Source organism: Eulemur rufifrons, chromosome 12, assembly GCF_041146395.1.
Source record: "Eulemur rufifrons isolate Redbay chromosome 12, OSU_ERuf_1, whole genome shotgun sequence".
NCBI lineage: Eukaryota > Metazoa > Chordata > Mammalia > Primates > Lemuridae > Eulemur > Eulemur rufifrons.
In genome coordinates, this window is record NC_090994.1 from 5,882,332 (window position 1) to 5,898,744 (window position 16,413).

The 16,413-nt window shown below is 48.3% G+C and overlaps 1 protein-coding gene across 3 annotated transcripts in view; it reads right to left on the reverse strand.

Annotated features, from left to right (window-relative positions):
- The window catches only part of DPYSL2 (dihydropyrimidinase like 2), a 91,252-nt gene that overhangs the window by 20,405 nt on the left and 54,434 nt on the right, over positions 1-16,413 (reverse strand). For all 3 annotated transcript variants that reach the window (XM_069485109.1, XM_069485110.1, XM_069485111.1), the window contains exons 4-6: positions 3,328-3,492; positions 1,031-1,092; positions 402-482 (exon numbers count right to left, since the gene is read on the reverse strand). In XM_069485109.1, coding sequence (XP_069341210.1) covers positions 402-482; positions 1,031-1,092; positions 3,328-3,492 — 308 coding nt within the window. The remainder of the gene's footprint in view (positions 1-401; positions 483-1,030; positions 1,093-3,327; positions 3,493-16,413) is intronic.

A 16,413-nucleotide genomic window follows, 5' to 3' on the forward strand; every position in this document is an offset into this window, starting at 1 on the left:
CGGTCCTGCCGGAGCAGGATGGACCGATGACAGCCCCCAGCACTGCTCAGCTGTCCCCCCGGATGCTGAAGGCAGACGCATTCCTGGCTGTGACCACAGTGCACAATGCCTGTGTGTGGCGATGGCACTCCCATACCCCACCCACGGCAGCTGCATTACAGCACTGAGAGAAACAGCCTCTCCGTGGAATGGAAACCAGCCCTATGTCCTGCCAGACACACTGAGAGGCACGTGTGTCACGGCATTCATGCCACCAGGGAGACCACGAGCAGAGCCCCAATAAGGGAACACCAGGTCCCCCCGGTTTTCTGCCTTCGAGTAACGCTGCAGAAGACGTCTCACTCTCCTGAGCCTTCCTCCTGCCCTCCAGGTGATGGAGAAATGATGAAGAAAGCCCCTACCTCTGCGATGATGTCGCCGTTTTCTGCGTGGACTTGGGCTATGGCACCAATATCCCGGATCACGCTCAATACTTCATATATCTGAGAGAGAGGAGGGTGGGATCAGAGATCAGGACTTCCAGCTCCCTGACCACAGGGACAGCCGTCGCCCCGCCAGCGACATGCCTGGGATGAGACATGGTACCCTCTCCTCGGCTGCTTCTACGGAGCCCGACATGACTGAGGGTAACGTCTCTGGCCACCTGTCGTGCAGGAAGACCCCTCAGTAGTGACCAGGGCAGCGCAATTCAGCGGGACACTGATTAGGAGTGAGCAGCTCCTAGATGCCACCCCAGCTCCACACTGGGTTTGCGGAGGAAGCTCCACGTGCTGCTCTGGGCCACGCCGGGACACGGCAGGCAGCTCCGAGGCTCACATCCAGAGCCTGGTGGAGCTCCCGTCCCAGGGGCCAGGGCACTGGGTTCACACTCTCCTTCAAGGCTAAATTTTCCATCAGTCACCTAATCCACCAGCCATTGCTCACAAAGCTAAGGGAGGTACCTACTCTGAAGACTTTTTTCCCAGACCACAGCTACAGACCGAATGTACCAAGTGTCAGTGAGACTGTTCAGAACAGCTGACCTTCTTACCTGTGAATCCGTTAGCTGGAAACGATCTTTGAAAGCCATGTACACGAGGAAGGAATTCACCCCTAGTGGACAGACAAAACAGAGAGGTGGAGACAGGACTTTTAACAAATAAACCAAAACCAAATAATCTGGAAGGGAATAAGACAATGATAATGCTATACGCATGTGTGCGTGCAGAGGAAGAGAGAATGATGAAGCAAGCGGGGTATAACCAACTAGTGAATACGGGGGTGAATACTAGTGAATTGGGGTGCACATGAATCCTTTTTAGTATTCTTATAATTTCTCTGTAATTTTAAAACTACATCAAAATGAAGAGTTTCCAGTATTTATACACCCATGTTCATAGCAGCGTTACTCACACAGCCAAAAGGTGGAAGCAACTCAAGTGTCCATCAACAGGTGAATGGATAAACAAAATGTGGTCTATTCATAAAATGGGATAGTATTTGGCCTTAAAAAAGGAAAGACATTCTGACCCATGGATGAACCTTGAGGACATTATACTAAGCGAAATAAGGCAGTCAGAAAAGTATGATTCCACTTGTAAGAGGCACCTAGGAATCAAATTCATAGACAGAAAGTAGTATGGGGGCTGTCAGGGGCTGGGGGCAGGGGGTATAGGGAGTTAGTGTTTAATGGGGACAGATTTTGGTTTTGCAGGGTGAAAAGAGCCCCATGGATGGACGGTGGTGATGGCTGCACCAAAATGTGAATGTATTAATACTTAATGCCACTGAACTGTCCACTTAAAAATGGTTAAGACAGTAAAATTTTATGTTATATTTATTTTATCACAGTTAAATTTTTTTAAAAGCTACCCCCAAAACCGAGTCTGTTGTGACTTTAATAAGAAAATGAATTAGAAGTTTCTGTCTTTGAAAAATGTGCAATAAATGTCTTTTCTTTGGCAAACAGACTGCCTTCCATGCTGATACTTATGAAACGATTTTTTAAATAAGAAAAGGTTCGTTAGTTCAACAAGCAAATGTTGCAATTCTCATCCTGGCGTCTCGGAGTGCTTGCCTCCCGAGGCACCAGACCAAACATCCCGGCCCAACATCCATCACAATTTTAAACAATTGTCCTGACAACCTCACAGCCTTGGAGCTTAATTCAAGCCACCTGGGGGGTGCTGGAAGCTGCCAGAGTTAAATGTCTCTGGACATCCTAGCCCTTCTCTCGTTGCCAGGCAACAGTTACTATGGTAACCCTCCTGCCAGATTTGAAGTAGATTCATCCTAAGCATCGAAAGTCAAATCCATTAGAGTCTTGGTATTGTCAAAAGTGAGAAAGGTCAAAGGTTACCTATTTTTCTTTTATGTGGAAGCTTCATGCTGGAAAGAATCTTAGAGGACATCTAGTCCAACACCCTCATATGAGAGATTTTTTTAAAAAATTGAGACCCATAAAATTTAAGTGATTTATTCAAGGTCACACAGCTTATCTGTGGAAGAGCAGAGAATTAAACCTGAGACTCTAGCTTTTCTTTCTGGGTTTTTTTCTGCCATATCCATGCCTAGAAATTTCCCTCCTACCATTTTACTCATAGCATGTGGTGTTTCTGGGCCCGTAAGTCCCAGAACCCTAAAGCAGGTATTTCCCTGAAGGTTAAGATCCAGTGTGGTCCACAAGAGACCCCAGGAATCTAGTCTCTAGCCCAGAGAGACCCGGGAAGATGATGTCACCTGGCTCTTCCACCTAAACCCCCAAGGTCCCTGTTGACAGAGGTGCCCCAGAGGCACCACGAGGTGGGAAAAATTCCCCCGCCCCCAGCCTCCCTGTGACTCTTTCCAATCCCTGGGATCTTGCTCCCCAAAATAATTCTACAAAACAGAAAAGACCCCTCAGGCTGTCTCATTACCATCAAGTCTATCTTGGATTCTTCCAGGTTTGTAGGAAGAGGCTGCCCAGAACGCTCACTGGGATGTGCACCTGTTACCCTTTAAGGGTGAATCGCTCTCAGGGCAGTCTCAACTCCCTGACCAGGATACAGAACACAGATCACTCAAACCAATAAGCTGCGAGCAGCTGTTTTATAAGAACAGGTCCCAGCAGCAAGGCTCGTATTCTCTTATCAATGCAGGCTTATGTTACCACACGGGGCAGGGCCACCTCCAATTAGCACAAGCTGCAGCCCAAAGCCCTCTCCCCTTGCTAGGGGCAAGCCCAGGCGTGAGATGCAAATGGGATCTAGAAGCATTATTTGCAGAGCCATTTCTTCCTAGAACTGTGCCCGCTTATGCATTGAAATGGAAATGTCTGCAGAGGGGACTGAGTAAGTCTGTGCAACCTACCGTGGTCCTTCACCAAGGCTTCCATCTCTTCCTGGATGCCCTTATGCCACTCGGTGATGTCCACATGCAGAGAGTAGTCACAGCAGGACTTGCTGTCGGCCCATTCCCTCCACTGATCAAACGCGGCCAGCAGGCTGGTCCCGGGCTCAGGAACAACATGGTCAACTGGAAAGAAGCATACATTTGCCGTCACCACCATGAGCCTAGAGGGCCGTGGGCCAGCAGGTGTTTTCCCATTTGAACCCTGAATAAGGCTTCTTGGGTTCAAAATCGAGACAGTGATCTCTACAGCGAGCTTCTAAGGAGCCACTTAAGGTAGCTGAGTACCCAAGAGAGAGAAAGCAGAAACTTGGCATTGGACGATGGCTCCAGTGAAACCACGCATGAACTGCCGGATCTGATTTCCCAACTCCAAGTCCCTGAAAGCACAAGCCTTGGGCATATTTCACCGACAATGAGTCCTTACGGACAATGGCAGTGTCAAATGGCCCAGCAGGGAGCCGCCAAACCCTTCTTTGTGTCGATGTAGCTCCAGAGACGCCCCCATCAGACAGCAAGAACTCGAAGGTGCTGGACTACAGCCACACAGACCCGGCCTTTCAAAAGTTCCCGGGCATACCCGCTCTCGCGTTACTTCTCATATTTCTGCAGCATAACACCACTTTGTAATTTAAGGGATATCTTTCATCTAAAGAGTTCAAAGCATTTTCTAACTGCAGTTGTTGTGATATTATTGAAGTAGGCTGATACAGAGGACAGAGGATTCTGGACTCAGGCCGGCCCGAGTTTGTTTCCTGGCTTCATTGCAAGGTACACTTGGGTAAATTAGTTAATCTCCACTCCCCTAAATTTCTGTGCTGGTTAAAAATGGGTATAATATTACCTAGCACATACATTTGTTAGATATCTATCAACCTTACGGCACTCCTCTATTTAAATCATCCAATGGCTTCTCCTTGCTCTTCAGATAAAGATTAAAGTCTCCCAAAAAGGTCTGCAAGATCCTGCCCAGCTTGGCCCTGGCTTACCTCTACAACGTAACCTTGGACCATCACTCCCTTGCACTCTGCTCTCCAGCTACACAGGCCATCTCTCAGTTCCCACAATATCAGCCTGCTCCCTGCCACCACAGGGCCTTTGCACCTACTGTTACCTCTCCTAGATCTTGGAGAGCTCTCGCCTAGTTAGCATGACAACAGGAGGATTACTAGAACTATTATTATCCATCTTCTGCACAGAAGCACTAAAATACAAACTGATTTGTCCAAGGTTAAATCAAAGGTGTGCAACAATAAAGATAAAACCCAGGACTCTTGACACCTAAAGCAATGAATCATTCTTCCTAAATAAAATATTAGATTTTCTGCACCCAGGTAAGCAGTTCTGAGCTAAGAAAATGCCAGCCCAGGCAATGCTAGTGAGCTCAGATTTCTGAAATGGATCAAATCTTGCAGATGCTGCTAAATTGTGATCAACTGAGCTTGGCTTCGTATATGCGAGAAATCTGGCCATCTAGGCTGAATTCTCTATTGACAAAACTTATTTTCTTATAAGCCAGGTGTGGTGGTACATGCCTGTAGTCCTAGCTACTCAGGAAGCTGAGACAGGAGGATCGCTTGAGCCCAGGAGTTCAAATCTAGGTTGGGCAACATAGCGATACCTCGTCTCTATAAAAAAAATTAAAAATTTACTTTTTCATAAGTATTATTATATATAATTACATGGGCACATACATACCTGGTATCTATAACATAGATAATGTAGTCTAAAGCAAAGATGATGTACACTTTCAATGCAAACCTGTTCCATTGGTAAAATGCTAACATAGAAATCTTGACAAAACAATTCCAGTTTTTCTTCTTAAATTGTGTGTCCCCCCCCGCCCCCGCCCAAAGAAAACCACAAAAATATCACTTTATAGCAATCAGGTTGGACACAATCTTCGCAGCTGCCATTCCCCCAGCTGTCATCTAGTCGCCTTCCAAACCAGCCTTCCTAACAGCTAGAAGGATCTTCTTAAACCTTTCATCGGATGAATCAGATGCTGCCGTCCCCCGATTAAATCCTTCAGTGCTGCGCGCTGTCTTCAGAGCAAAATTGAAACTCCTTCCCATGGTCCAGCCAGACCTAGTCCTGCCTGGTCTCTCCACCTTACTCTCTCACCGCCAGCTGCCACCCTGGCCGGTGTTCACTTTGACCTGCCCAACTCCTGGGCACCTGCGGCCTTTTGCACAAGCAGCTCCCTCCCTCTGGAAATCCACTCCCCTTGCTCTTGACCCGGGCATGGCCATCTCCTCCTCATCCTCCTCATCCAGCCAACATGTCACCATCCCAGGGCTGCATCACTGTTTGCAACAGTTTCTGTACCAGTTTCACTGATGTAAACTTCCCCAGAGCAGAGACTGAATGCCTAGATCCAGGAAGAGCTCAGGAGATGCTGTAAACAGTGAAGGAATCCCCCCTGCCAGCTCTCACATCCCCTGCGCAAGGGCAAAGCAGGCAAGGAGATGCTCGCCCGGAACCCACCCGCTATTCCTGCTGCAGAGCCTGGAGGCCCCTCTGCCTGACACTGCCCTGCCAGACCCTCACCCTCGTCCGTCTGCCAGGAGGAAATGCATTCCTCTTACGGGCCAGCACGGGGTCTGAATGAAAATACGGATTTTTCTGATGATATAGTTTTGTTTTCAGTGGAAAATTTTAAAAATGTAGAAAATTTTAGGGAAAATTAATAATCCAACTACCACCATGCCCCTCCCAATCAACCTACTCAAATTTGGGTGTATTTTCTCTAAGTCTTTTTTTCTATATATTTTACAGTCCATGTTCTTCCCCCCAGTGTTTTAAGGTGGTATATAAAGATGCATAAAATACAAGAAGATTTGATAAACCAGAAATAGGAATAAAAGATGAAGTAGAAGAAACATAAAATGAAACCAGGAACGAGGCATGTATATTACGTGTGTGTGTACACATGTATGTGTGTATTTGTGTGTGTGCATGTAAAATGTGTGTATGCATGTGTACATGTATATATGTGTGTGTGTATAGATAAATAACATTTAGTCTTATACAATGGCTAAATTTAGAGTTAGACTCTCCAGCCAACGTAAACAAGGAAGCCTATGTTCAACATATGTTTCCTCTGGGATTAACAAAACAAATCCCTTCTCAGAAGAACAAGCACTACTGATATAAGAGCCACATGCTCATAGTTATTAAACGATCCTTTTCCCCTTTTTGATTTATGGTGACTTTAAAAAAATATTACTATTAGATAAAATACCTAATAATATTTTAAATTCGTGCACATCTTACAGAGAAGTAACACCAGGTTTTGTTCTGGTTATTCTGCTCCATTTATCTCTGTCTGTACTAAATATAGCAGCTTTTCGATACATGGTAATATCTGGCGGTAAAAGTTCTTTTTTTTTTCCCGATTTTTATACGAAAAAAATTCATCTTGCAAAAGCTCATTTCCTCCATAAGATTTCCTTCCCTCCTCCGTAGCCTGTGAAATCTGAGACTACAACATGCAGGACGCCCATTCCTATTCCAAGTGGCTTGCACAAGCCACCCAATGTTGCACTGCCTACACTGGACCTTGGACAAGGCGAGGAGGGTCACGGATGAGGGACAAAGACCACCTTAGACTGGCAGCAGGATCCATGACCCCAAATCCCGAGGGTATGTCAGATCATCTGGTGCTACACTTCTCAGACTTCAGGGTGCACAAGAATGATCTCGAGGGCTCATTAAAGCGCAGGTTCCTGGACCTCATGTCAGAGGTTCTGATCTGATACGCTGCACTTCTAGTAAGCAACCCAGGAGCTGCTGAGTCTGCCCTGGACCAGTCTGAGCATCACTAACGGAGTGCAAATCTTTTCCCACCGACTTTCCCTCCGCCTCCATTCACTCCCGCCCATTTTGCCAGCAGGAGGCTGTTTTCTCCACAACAGCATCATCGCACACCAAAACTATCAGGTTCCCTGGCTGCACGACTGTGGCTTCCCTCCACATCCAAAACCAGTTCCTAGACTTATGAACCCTTGAAAACTCAGGACCCAGACACAGTTGGGCACGTCAGAGAAATAAACATGTTTCCTCCGAGAGCTGATGACACTCAGAAACGTGTCCACGAAAAGCCTCCACATGTTTTCCCACAGTTCTGTTTCCACCGAAGCTCTCCTGGGAGGAGCTGCTCCAAGGAACAGGGCAGAAGGTCGCAGTCACTTCCGGAGGGAGCACAGAGCCCCCACTGAGGACACAAGCCTGAAAACATCTTGCACAGAACGCACAGGCCTTTTCTCTGGTGACCTTCCTAAGCTATCTGGCCCTGCAAAGCGACAGCTCAGCAACTCAGCTATGCGCCGGCAATGAAAAGACGCTGGGCGTGGGGTTCGAATTGCCCAGAGTGTCCCACATTCTGCAGTACTCCCTTGCTGGGGGGGGTTATTCTCTGGGACCTCCATTTCCTCATCTACGAAACATAGGCAGGAAACTGCTCACCATGCAGGGCTGCCAGAAGTTAACATAAGAAAGTGCAGGCAGAAGCATCTGGCAAAATGTCCGGCACCCCCTGGGCTTTCTTCCCCTTGGGATGAGCCCCTGGAAATACCACGTGCTCAGGTGGCAGGCCTGTGATCCTGGTTGGTTGATGAGGGAGCCAAGAACAGGCCCCAAGACAGTGGCCTGAATTTGCAAGTTATTATACAATTCGTCTCTGAAAGTGCTTTAATCTAGACAACACCAGCTATATCCAAACGACAATTATCAACCTCTATTAAAACGGTCAAAGGACTCTGCTTTTTAAAACGGTTTCATTGAGATACTGTTCACATACTATGCAATTCAACTATTCAGGGGGTATACTGCAATGGTTTCTAGTATAGCCACTCAACTGTACAACCATCACCACAATCTAATTTTAGAACATAACCCAAAAAAGAAACCGGGTACCCACTAGCAGTCACTCCCCATTCCCTCCAACCCGTTACTCCCAGCCCTTGGCAACCACTAATCCCCTTTCTGTCTCTATAGATTTGCTTATTCTGGACATTTCACATCAATGGAATCTATGTGGTCTTCTGTGTCTGACTGTTTTCACTTAGCGTAATGCTTTCAAGGCTCATCCATGTTGCAGCATGAATCAGGGCTTCATTCCTCTTTCTTGCCTCCAGTGGTTTTGGTGTCCTATTTTTATGCTTATTGGACCTTGGCAAAGTGTTAGACACAAAGTAAACAAGCTGTTCCCTGAAAATTCAAATATATTAAGACCCCTTTGGTCTTTTTAGTATTCAAAAGATTCTAAATTTTTTTTAACCTTTTTTTAAAGGTTACTGTAGGCTCACACGCAGCTGTAAGACCCTGTGCCCGGGTTCCCCCAATGGAAACATCTTGCACAACATCACAAACAGGGAGAGACACTGATATAATAATCCAAGACCCCCAAGTTTTTGAAAGGCCAGACATCAGTGTGTCTGAGGAATTCAAGGGGCTCTTCCTATTTAGGATCCTGGGAAAGCCATCACTGCAGTCCCTGTTCTGGAATTGCTGCAGCTGAGCAGGAACCGCATTCTGTGAGTCTGCTGGGGGTTGTGCAAGTGGAGCAGCAGGGAGAAGGGAGGGCAGGGAGCTCCCCGCCGAAGGCGGCCCCGCCAGCGGCCCGCCAGACCCTCCAAAGCCTCAGACACCATGGCACATAGGGGCAGATCTTAAAACTCCTGCTGTGAGCGCACACACCTTCCCACCCCCACTCCCCGGGATGTTTACGCTTTCAGAACCGCCCATCTCCAGGATCTTACGCCAAACAGTCATGACCTCATTCTCAGGCTTCAGTGACCGCTTTTAACTGTGTGTGCATCAGCTTCTCCCTTCTTCATCTCGGATACAGGGATCGACTGGAATGGAAAGCAAACCACCAGGGAGACGAGGACACAAAGCACCCCTGGCTTATCGACGTGGCTTTCCCGAGTTGGCATGTACTCTGCAAAATGCTGGGTGACCTCATCAGCCAGGCAGGGAATGGCTTTTGTTGGTGGAGAGATAAGAGCCTGTGTGAGCGGGGCCTTCCAGTTAGGATAACACAACATTGTTCCGGAAAAAAGGCGTAAAGGAAAGAGAGAGCACCTGTCCCTGTGAACTTAAGGGGTACCCACAGGAGAGGCGGCAGTGAAAGACCAGAGCCGGATGCCTGGGTTCCAGGACAGTTCTGCCACTTACTCACCATGTGACTTTGGGCAAGAAATTCAGACACTCTTGAGTTTCAGATTCCCCATCTGCGAAATGGGACTAATACTTCACTCACAGGGTTCTAGTGAGGTGTAAATGAGTGAATATGAGAAACACTTGAAGAAAGCTTGCTATGGAGATGTGCTCAATAAACACCAGCAGGAGAAGGCAAAGCTGTGCTCCTTTGTAAGAAAACCTCCTCCAAGTAAACCCCTGTGTAGCATTTAGGTGCCTCTAAAGCACGTGCCGACTTACAGGGTGAACTACTTGCCTTGTGCAAATATACTATTTCTCCCGCAATGCTAAAGAAGCATTTTCCTGAGATCTGGAACTATCCAGAATGTTTGTGCCTGTTTTCTCATCTATGAAACAGCAACAATAACATACCTCACAGCATTTCTCGTGCATGTTCAATAAGAAGGTGTTTGTAGACTATCAGAGGCATAGTTCAAATATAACCAATTAGCATCCACATTCTCTTCTGTCTCCCGCAAAGCACCAAGCCGGGAGACTGGCATACAGCAGGCGTCCAATAAGCACAGGAGAGACCAAACATCACGAGGCCTTGGCCAGCTCTAGCACTGGGGTACTGGGGAACCTCTTCCTCCGGGGAGCCTGGCCACAGGCTACAGGACTGAATATGCCCAGGTGTTCCACCCAAGTCTTGGGGGCACCGCTCTCCCACCATCTGCCACACAGACTCATCGTGGCTGGTTTTTAAACCCCAGCCGTCCTGAGTGGTGGTGAGGGGCCACCCCAGCTAGCACGGGCCCACGAAACAGTGACTAACTTTAACGTAAGTCACATGAATCGGAAGATGGGCGTAACAGTGAAAGCAATTCGAATTTATTCAGCACTTTTTATGCGTCTGGTACTACTCTACATACCTTCCACGATTATCTCATTTAATCCTCACGACAGCCCCCTGAGGTTGGGGCTGGTGTTGGTTCTACTTTTCAGCTGAAGAAGCTGAGAGACGGTGAGATCAAATAACTTGCTCACGTTACTTAAAATGCCCCGCGCAGAGGGCCGTGCCTTCGGAAGCAACACCCACACCTCCTGCGCCTCCACCGAGAAGGGCCCCTGGGAGAGCCCTGCAAGGTGGGGAGTAATGTGGCCTTGGCCAGCGCAGCTACGGACAGGTGGAGGGGGAATCTGACGCTGGGACCTGAGGTCCAGACCACTTGCTCTCAGCCATCCCTGCCCAAAACAGCACAGGAGGGTGGTTAACTGAGAAGGGAACTGCAGTCTCGTCCCTTCACATATCATAACTAAAGCAAGTGACCCGATGCCATAAACAGATGGGAGGGCTGTGTCCTCAGCCTACGGGGTGCAGAAATATGAAAACACGCTCACAGCTGCTTCAACTGCGAGAGAGTTCTCCCAGATCGTCCTCTTCTTCTCTTTCCCGAACTTTCTTGACTGCAATTCTGCTTCAAAAATGAACCAAGTGTCTTCATATAACCAAGCTGAGCCATCAGTGACTGTTCCGCACCCAGCAAGCCCGCTAGAAGGATGAAGCCAGAATCTGGCGGGAATGAGGGTGGAGGCTAGATCCAGGGCACCATGTTTATAAAACAAAGCACCTCCGTAAGCGATCTGCCAGCTTCGGAGGAAGCAGAGAGGCAGGAGATATAAACCGCACCCTTAAAATGTTGACAGTCCAGGTGGGGGATGCAAAATCACGTTAAAAGGCACACACATGAAATGCTGCTGCTTGATCCTAAGGCCACTGCCCGGTCCCTGCGCACTCCTCTCGCCGCGCTCCAGAGAGAGGTGAATGTTGCTGACGCCCTACTCTCTCGCCTCCCGTTCCCCTCGGCACACTGCACGCAGGCCCCCACCCTGCCAGGGCCCAGGAACCTGCCCCTGTTGCATCCCAGCCCTGTCCCCTCCCTGTCCACCCGGCTTCCGGACAGCACTCTTGCAAGTTTGCCTCCCATGTCTGGGAAGAATATTTCCCCAGCTCCCCTTCCTCCAGCCACATGTCAATGCTGGTGTCCCTGGGAGCTCCGTCCCACCTCATTAGACTCCACGCACACCTCCGACGTTGACTCAGAAGGTCCAGAGCTGGGGTTCTGAGCAGCAGGTCCCTCCCTGGCTGATCTGCAAGGGGCTCCTTATCTCTTGCTCTTGTCTGTCTTTTCCTCTCTCCTTCCTCCCACCGTCCCTCCTCCCTCTCTCCTGATCTCCTTCCTCCCCAGCCCCCAGGCTTCAGTCTTCCTCATCAGCAGTCCCAGCCTCAGCTCTCCCTGGTGGGTCCGAGGCAGAAGGCCTCTTCAGTGTCTCCAGCAAACCCCGCGACGAGCAGCTGAAGCAGGTGGGCCTCACACAGCACCTGTTGGGGAGGGCACCTGCTGCATGAAAGGAGCTGCACTTCTTGAAACGCAGTGAGCACCTGGAGCCAACCACACCTGCAGCCCATGCCGCTGTCCCCCAGACTTCCTTCCCCACACCCCGGCCCACTGGAATGAGACCGCACATTCTTTCCAGGCTGTTGGACCATGACTCTGGGAGATCAGGAGTCGGGGCTGGAAACTGAGGGTGGGAAGCAGGGCAGAGAGAAGGCCCAGATTCCAAACCCACTGGGATTTCGGATCCTAAAGACGATCTTGGAAAGTCATCTTTGGCCTTTCACCCCATTTTCATGGATGCACACAGGTACCACCACAGCTCCCCACTTAGGGAAACGGATCCACCCCTCCTCTTCGGAAAGTTTCAAAAATGAGGCTGGGACAATAGAACCATTTTCTAATTTCATACCACCACTGTCTGCATTGATCTGATTGCAATAGTATCAACCTCACATGGGTATAGCTTTTTAGCGGTTCACAAAGTGCTACTACAATCCTTCCTGACCTCGTCTGATGCTCACACCAGGTGGGCAGGACAGGCTTATGGCCATCGCCATCACAGATGTGGAGAGCGGAGGCCACGGGACTTGCCGGCTGTTGTGCAGAGAGTAACTCAGGGGATCGAACCCCAAAGGGGAGGCGCTTGGCAGCCTACCTTGTTCCACGGTCTTTACTAACAACCACCTCCTTGGCATTTCCATGAACGGAAGCCACCTCACCTGTCCATTCCTAAAGCTTTTTCTGTCATTGAAAACACATGCAGGTTCACTTGAGTGGGCAGTGAATGAACTTAACCCAGTGGGCAGAGGGGGAGTGTCCACTGTGCATTAGCGAAAGCCAATTTAGGGCGTCAGGTGGAGAGGCTGTCAACGTTTCGGCACCTCCTAAAGCCCTTTGCTTTGAGGCTTGGTGTAGCTTGCACATGGGCTCCTTGCGTCCCAGATCAAAGGCCAGTCTAATGAAATCTGCATGTGGTGCTGAAGGGTCATTTATAATGTGTGAATCCTTTAAGAGTGACGCACTAAAGGATGAGCAGAAATTCCCTCCTTAACTCATCGGAAGCAGACGTGGACAGGGTGGGAGCCCTGGAGCTCGAGTGGAGGCAGCACGGGGCCAACGTCCTAAGTACGGGCCCACCAGAGTTACCCACGGGGCATGGGGACCCACTTCGCCAAGATGGCTTTGCTTCAAAGCCAGAACGTGGTGGCTTGCTCTCCACTCACACAGGATGGTTGTGCGAGGTCTGAGTACCGTCTGCAAGGAAGGTTTTATCAAACTATGGGTCGTGAGCATGAATCTGTAGGAGCAATGTTTAACCAACAGAAGGGTTTCAAGGACTTTGTTTGTGTACCACGATGCTACTGATTGCCCGTGAGTCTAACTTATTGATACATGCAAGTCTGGCAGATTCTACTTGAAAACGCTATTTGTGGCTGGTGTCAGGTTCATTCAGGGACCCTCAGAAATTATTCTATCATTTCACCGATGAAGTCTCTAAGTCTCAGGCAAGTTTCAAGAGTTGCTAAAAGATACATAATCAGACGTGGCAACACCAGAATTAAATCCATGTCTGAATCCCAAATCTGTATTGTTTCCTTTACTTTGTTTTATAATAGGAAAAAATATTACTTATAATCCTACCTCCCAAATAATAGCTACTAATCTTTTTCTGTATTATCTTCTAGATCTGTCATGTGCTATATATTTTATATGAGTATAATCACATGCATGCTCACTTTTAATCATGGTTTTTTTTTTTTCTTAATACTATGTTGTCTTAGAGTCTTCACAATTCAGTTTTTAATGAGAGCTATTTTGAGGGGCATCTATCATTTTCTTAACCATTTCCCTACGGAACAATCTGTAGATTTCTTCCAATTTTCCTCTATCATACATAACGTTCTTAAGAACATATTAATGCAAATAACTTTCCCCGTATTTTAAATAGTTTCCTCTGGAGAGAGCCCTGGAGCTGGGATTACCTGGATGGACTATGGTTCCTAAAACGGTGACTACGCCGTGTCGGAAAAGCGTCACCACTTTACTCTGCCACCAGCAATCCACCAGGCTGTCACCCCAGACAGCGCTGGTATTTCCATTTTCTTTGCTTATGATGTAAGGGAGTAAAACACAAAGTTCTTTTCACTGTACCAAGCTGTCTCTGTTTCAGATAAATGGCCGCCTTCCAAGACCCAACTAGGGGACTGAATTACACATGAGATCAGGTCAACTGCAAAGTGGCTGACAATTTCACAGGAACATGACTGAATGGCTACATCTACCATCTCAGGTCTAGTGCCCCCTCAACCCTTCTCCCCGCTTTTCAACCTGAACCCTAAGATGATTCCCAGCCAAGACCACCTTGTTAGGCATCCACGGACCAGGCAGGCCTGCAGCCCCCAGGTGCCTGAGTCCTCATTCTGGGTACAGGGAGAAGCTGTGCTTTATCTCATCTCCCTGTCTATGTTCACAGACAGGCACTTGATCGGAAATGCCATCCCCAAGGCAGGATGATGAAATTGTGGCCCGGGAAGAAGGCAAGGAGAGCCAAAGGTGAAAATCCCAGCCAAACTCGTGACAACGCAAAGCTTCAAACTTCAGGTCCATGTAGGATTTCTCCGAGAGATGTTGAAATCGTTGGCTCAGTGTGGGGCATTTCTGTTTCCTGTAATTAGACAGGCATTCTAAATCGGAGTCTGGGGAAAAAGCCACGTTTACGGCATCTCTTATCCCTTCACCGGAGGGAGAAACGCGAACTTGTTTTCCAGTCAGTCAATCCTGGAATTCCTCTAAGCATTCCAAAGTCCTGAGAAGCGACTTCTCCTGGCCCCACCATCAACCCGCTCTCGGGAGACCTCGCAGGCCCACAAGCCTGCTGCTCCCAGATGCCCAGCTCAGATGACGGGGCCTCAGCTCCACCATCTGAGAAGCTGGGCTGAAACATTCCTTCATTCATGAACGAAATGTTGCAGAAGCAGTAACAGACAGGGCGTGTGCAAACAGCGCCCAACGCCATGAGCATCCACACTGAACTCGCTGGGAACAGGAACACGACAAAAAGACACAGCGAATCTACCACAGAGGCTCAGGGCTTTGGTTCCAGTGGCTCTGCCACTGACTAGTGCCAGGACCCTGGCAAAAGTACTTAACTCCTCAGTGCCTCAGTTTCCCCATCTGCAAAACAGAAATAGCCACAGTGCCTACTTTATAGGACAGGGGTTAAAAGCATGAACTCTGAAGTCAAACAGCCTGAGTTTGCACCCCAGCTCTGCCATCCACTAGTTCTGTAACCACAGGATCTTGTACCCTCTCTGGGCCTTAGTTTTCTTATCTTTGAAATGGACATAATAGTAGTTCCTACTCACAGGGTTGCTCTAAAACAGTATTTATAAAGGGCTCACAACAATTAAGTCCTATATAAGCAAGTGTTAAATAAAAAGTAATTTAGGAGTGCCTTGAGGATATAAAACTTCTTGACACAATTCCTAGCACAGAGTTTAGTATTCTGCAAACGTTCCAGCACATTCCAGGGCTTGTAGGGAGATGAGCGGCACCCCTCAGTGGCGTGGGGAGGGGGTAGACTGGGGAAGTGGGAGAGGCTCAGGCAGGGGACCCCAATGGGGAATAATGGGGTGTAGGAAGGGATCGGATAAAGATGTTATTGAGAGAAGGAGGGCGGAGGCCTCCGGGACCCTGAGAAAGGCAAGGAACTTTGAGTCACTCATCTAGCAGAAGAGTTTTCTGCATAAAACTGAACACAACCCAAATGGACAAAACAAATCTGTCCTGTTCACAGAGCAAGTAGGCATTAATCATAAAATAAGACTAAATGCTGGAGCAGGAAGAGTCATGGAGACCCTCTGTCAACAGACATAAACACAGACTGTTCACCGCCCAGGGCACCCCCGAAGCCCAGGACACCGTAATGTAAATGATCTTCCTATCAGATGGAATGCATTAGGAACAATAAATTCATTTCCCATTTTATTAGGAATCAAATGCAACTAAAACTGCCAATCAGAGCAGACGACACAAATTATTCCTCATTAATAGACTTCATATCCTTCCCATCAAAAGCAAAGAAACCTGATCCTACAGGTTCCTACAGACTCCATGAAGCATCACTTCGGTTAAATCTCCATCAGGCTTTGAACAGACTGAAACTATTTACAGTTTCAAAATCCCGTAGGGACTCAGGGAGCCCAGGCTGCAGTGGACGCCCTGGTTCTCCCTGTGCCCTTCCCATGTGTGTGGGCATGTGTGCGCCCATGAGTGTGCATGAGTGTGCATGTGTGTGCCTGTGTGCGTGCGATAGGGGGAGGCCAATTTCCCTGCTCGACTTCCTGGGGCCTTCAGGCTGCTTTAAGGAAATAGAGACTTCCCAGTTTTCACCACAGAATCTGCCAGAAATAAATTCCAGACTATGAACACGTTACAGGAAGAGTGCAGAGAAGTAATGATTGACAGGGATCCTGGGGGCCAGGGGACAACCTAAAGGTGCTTC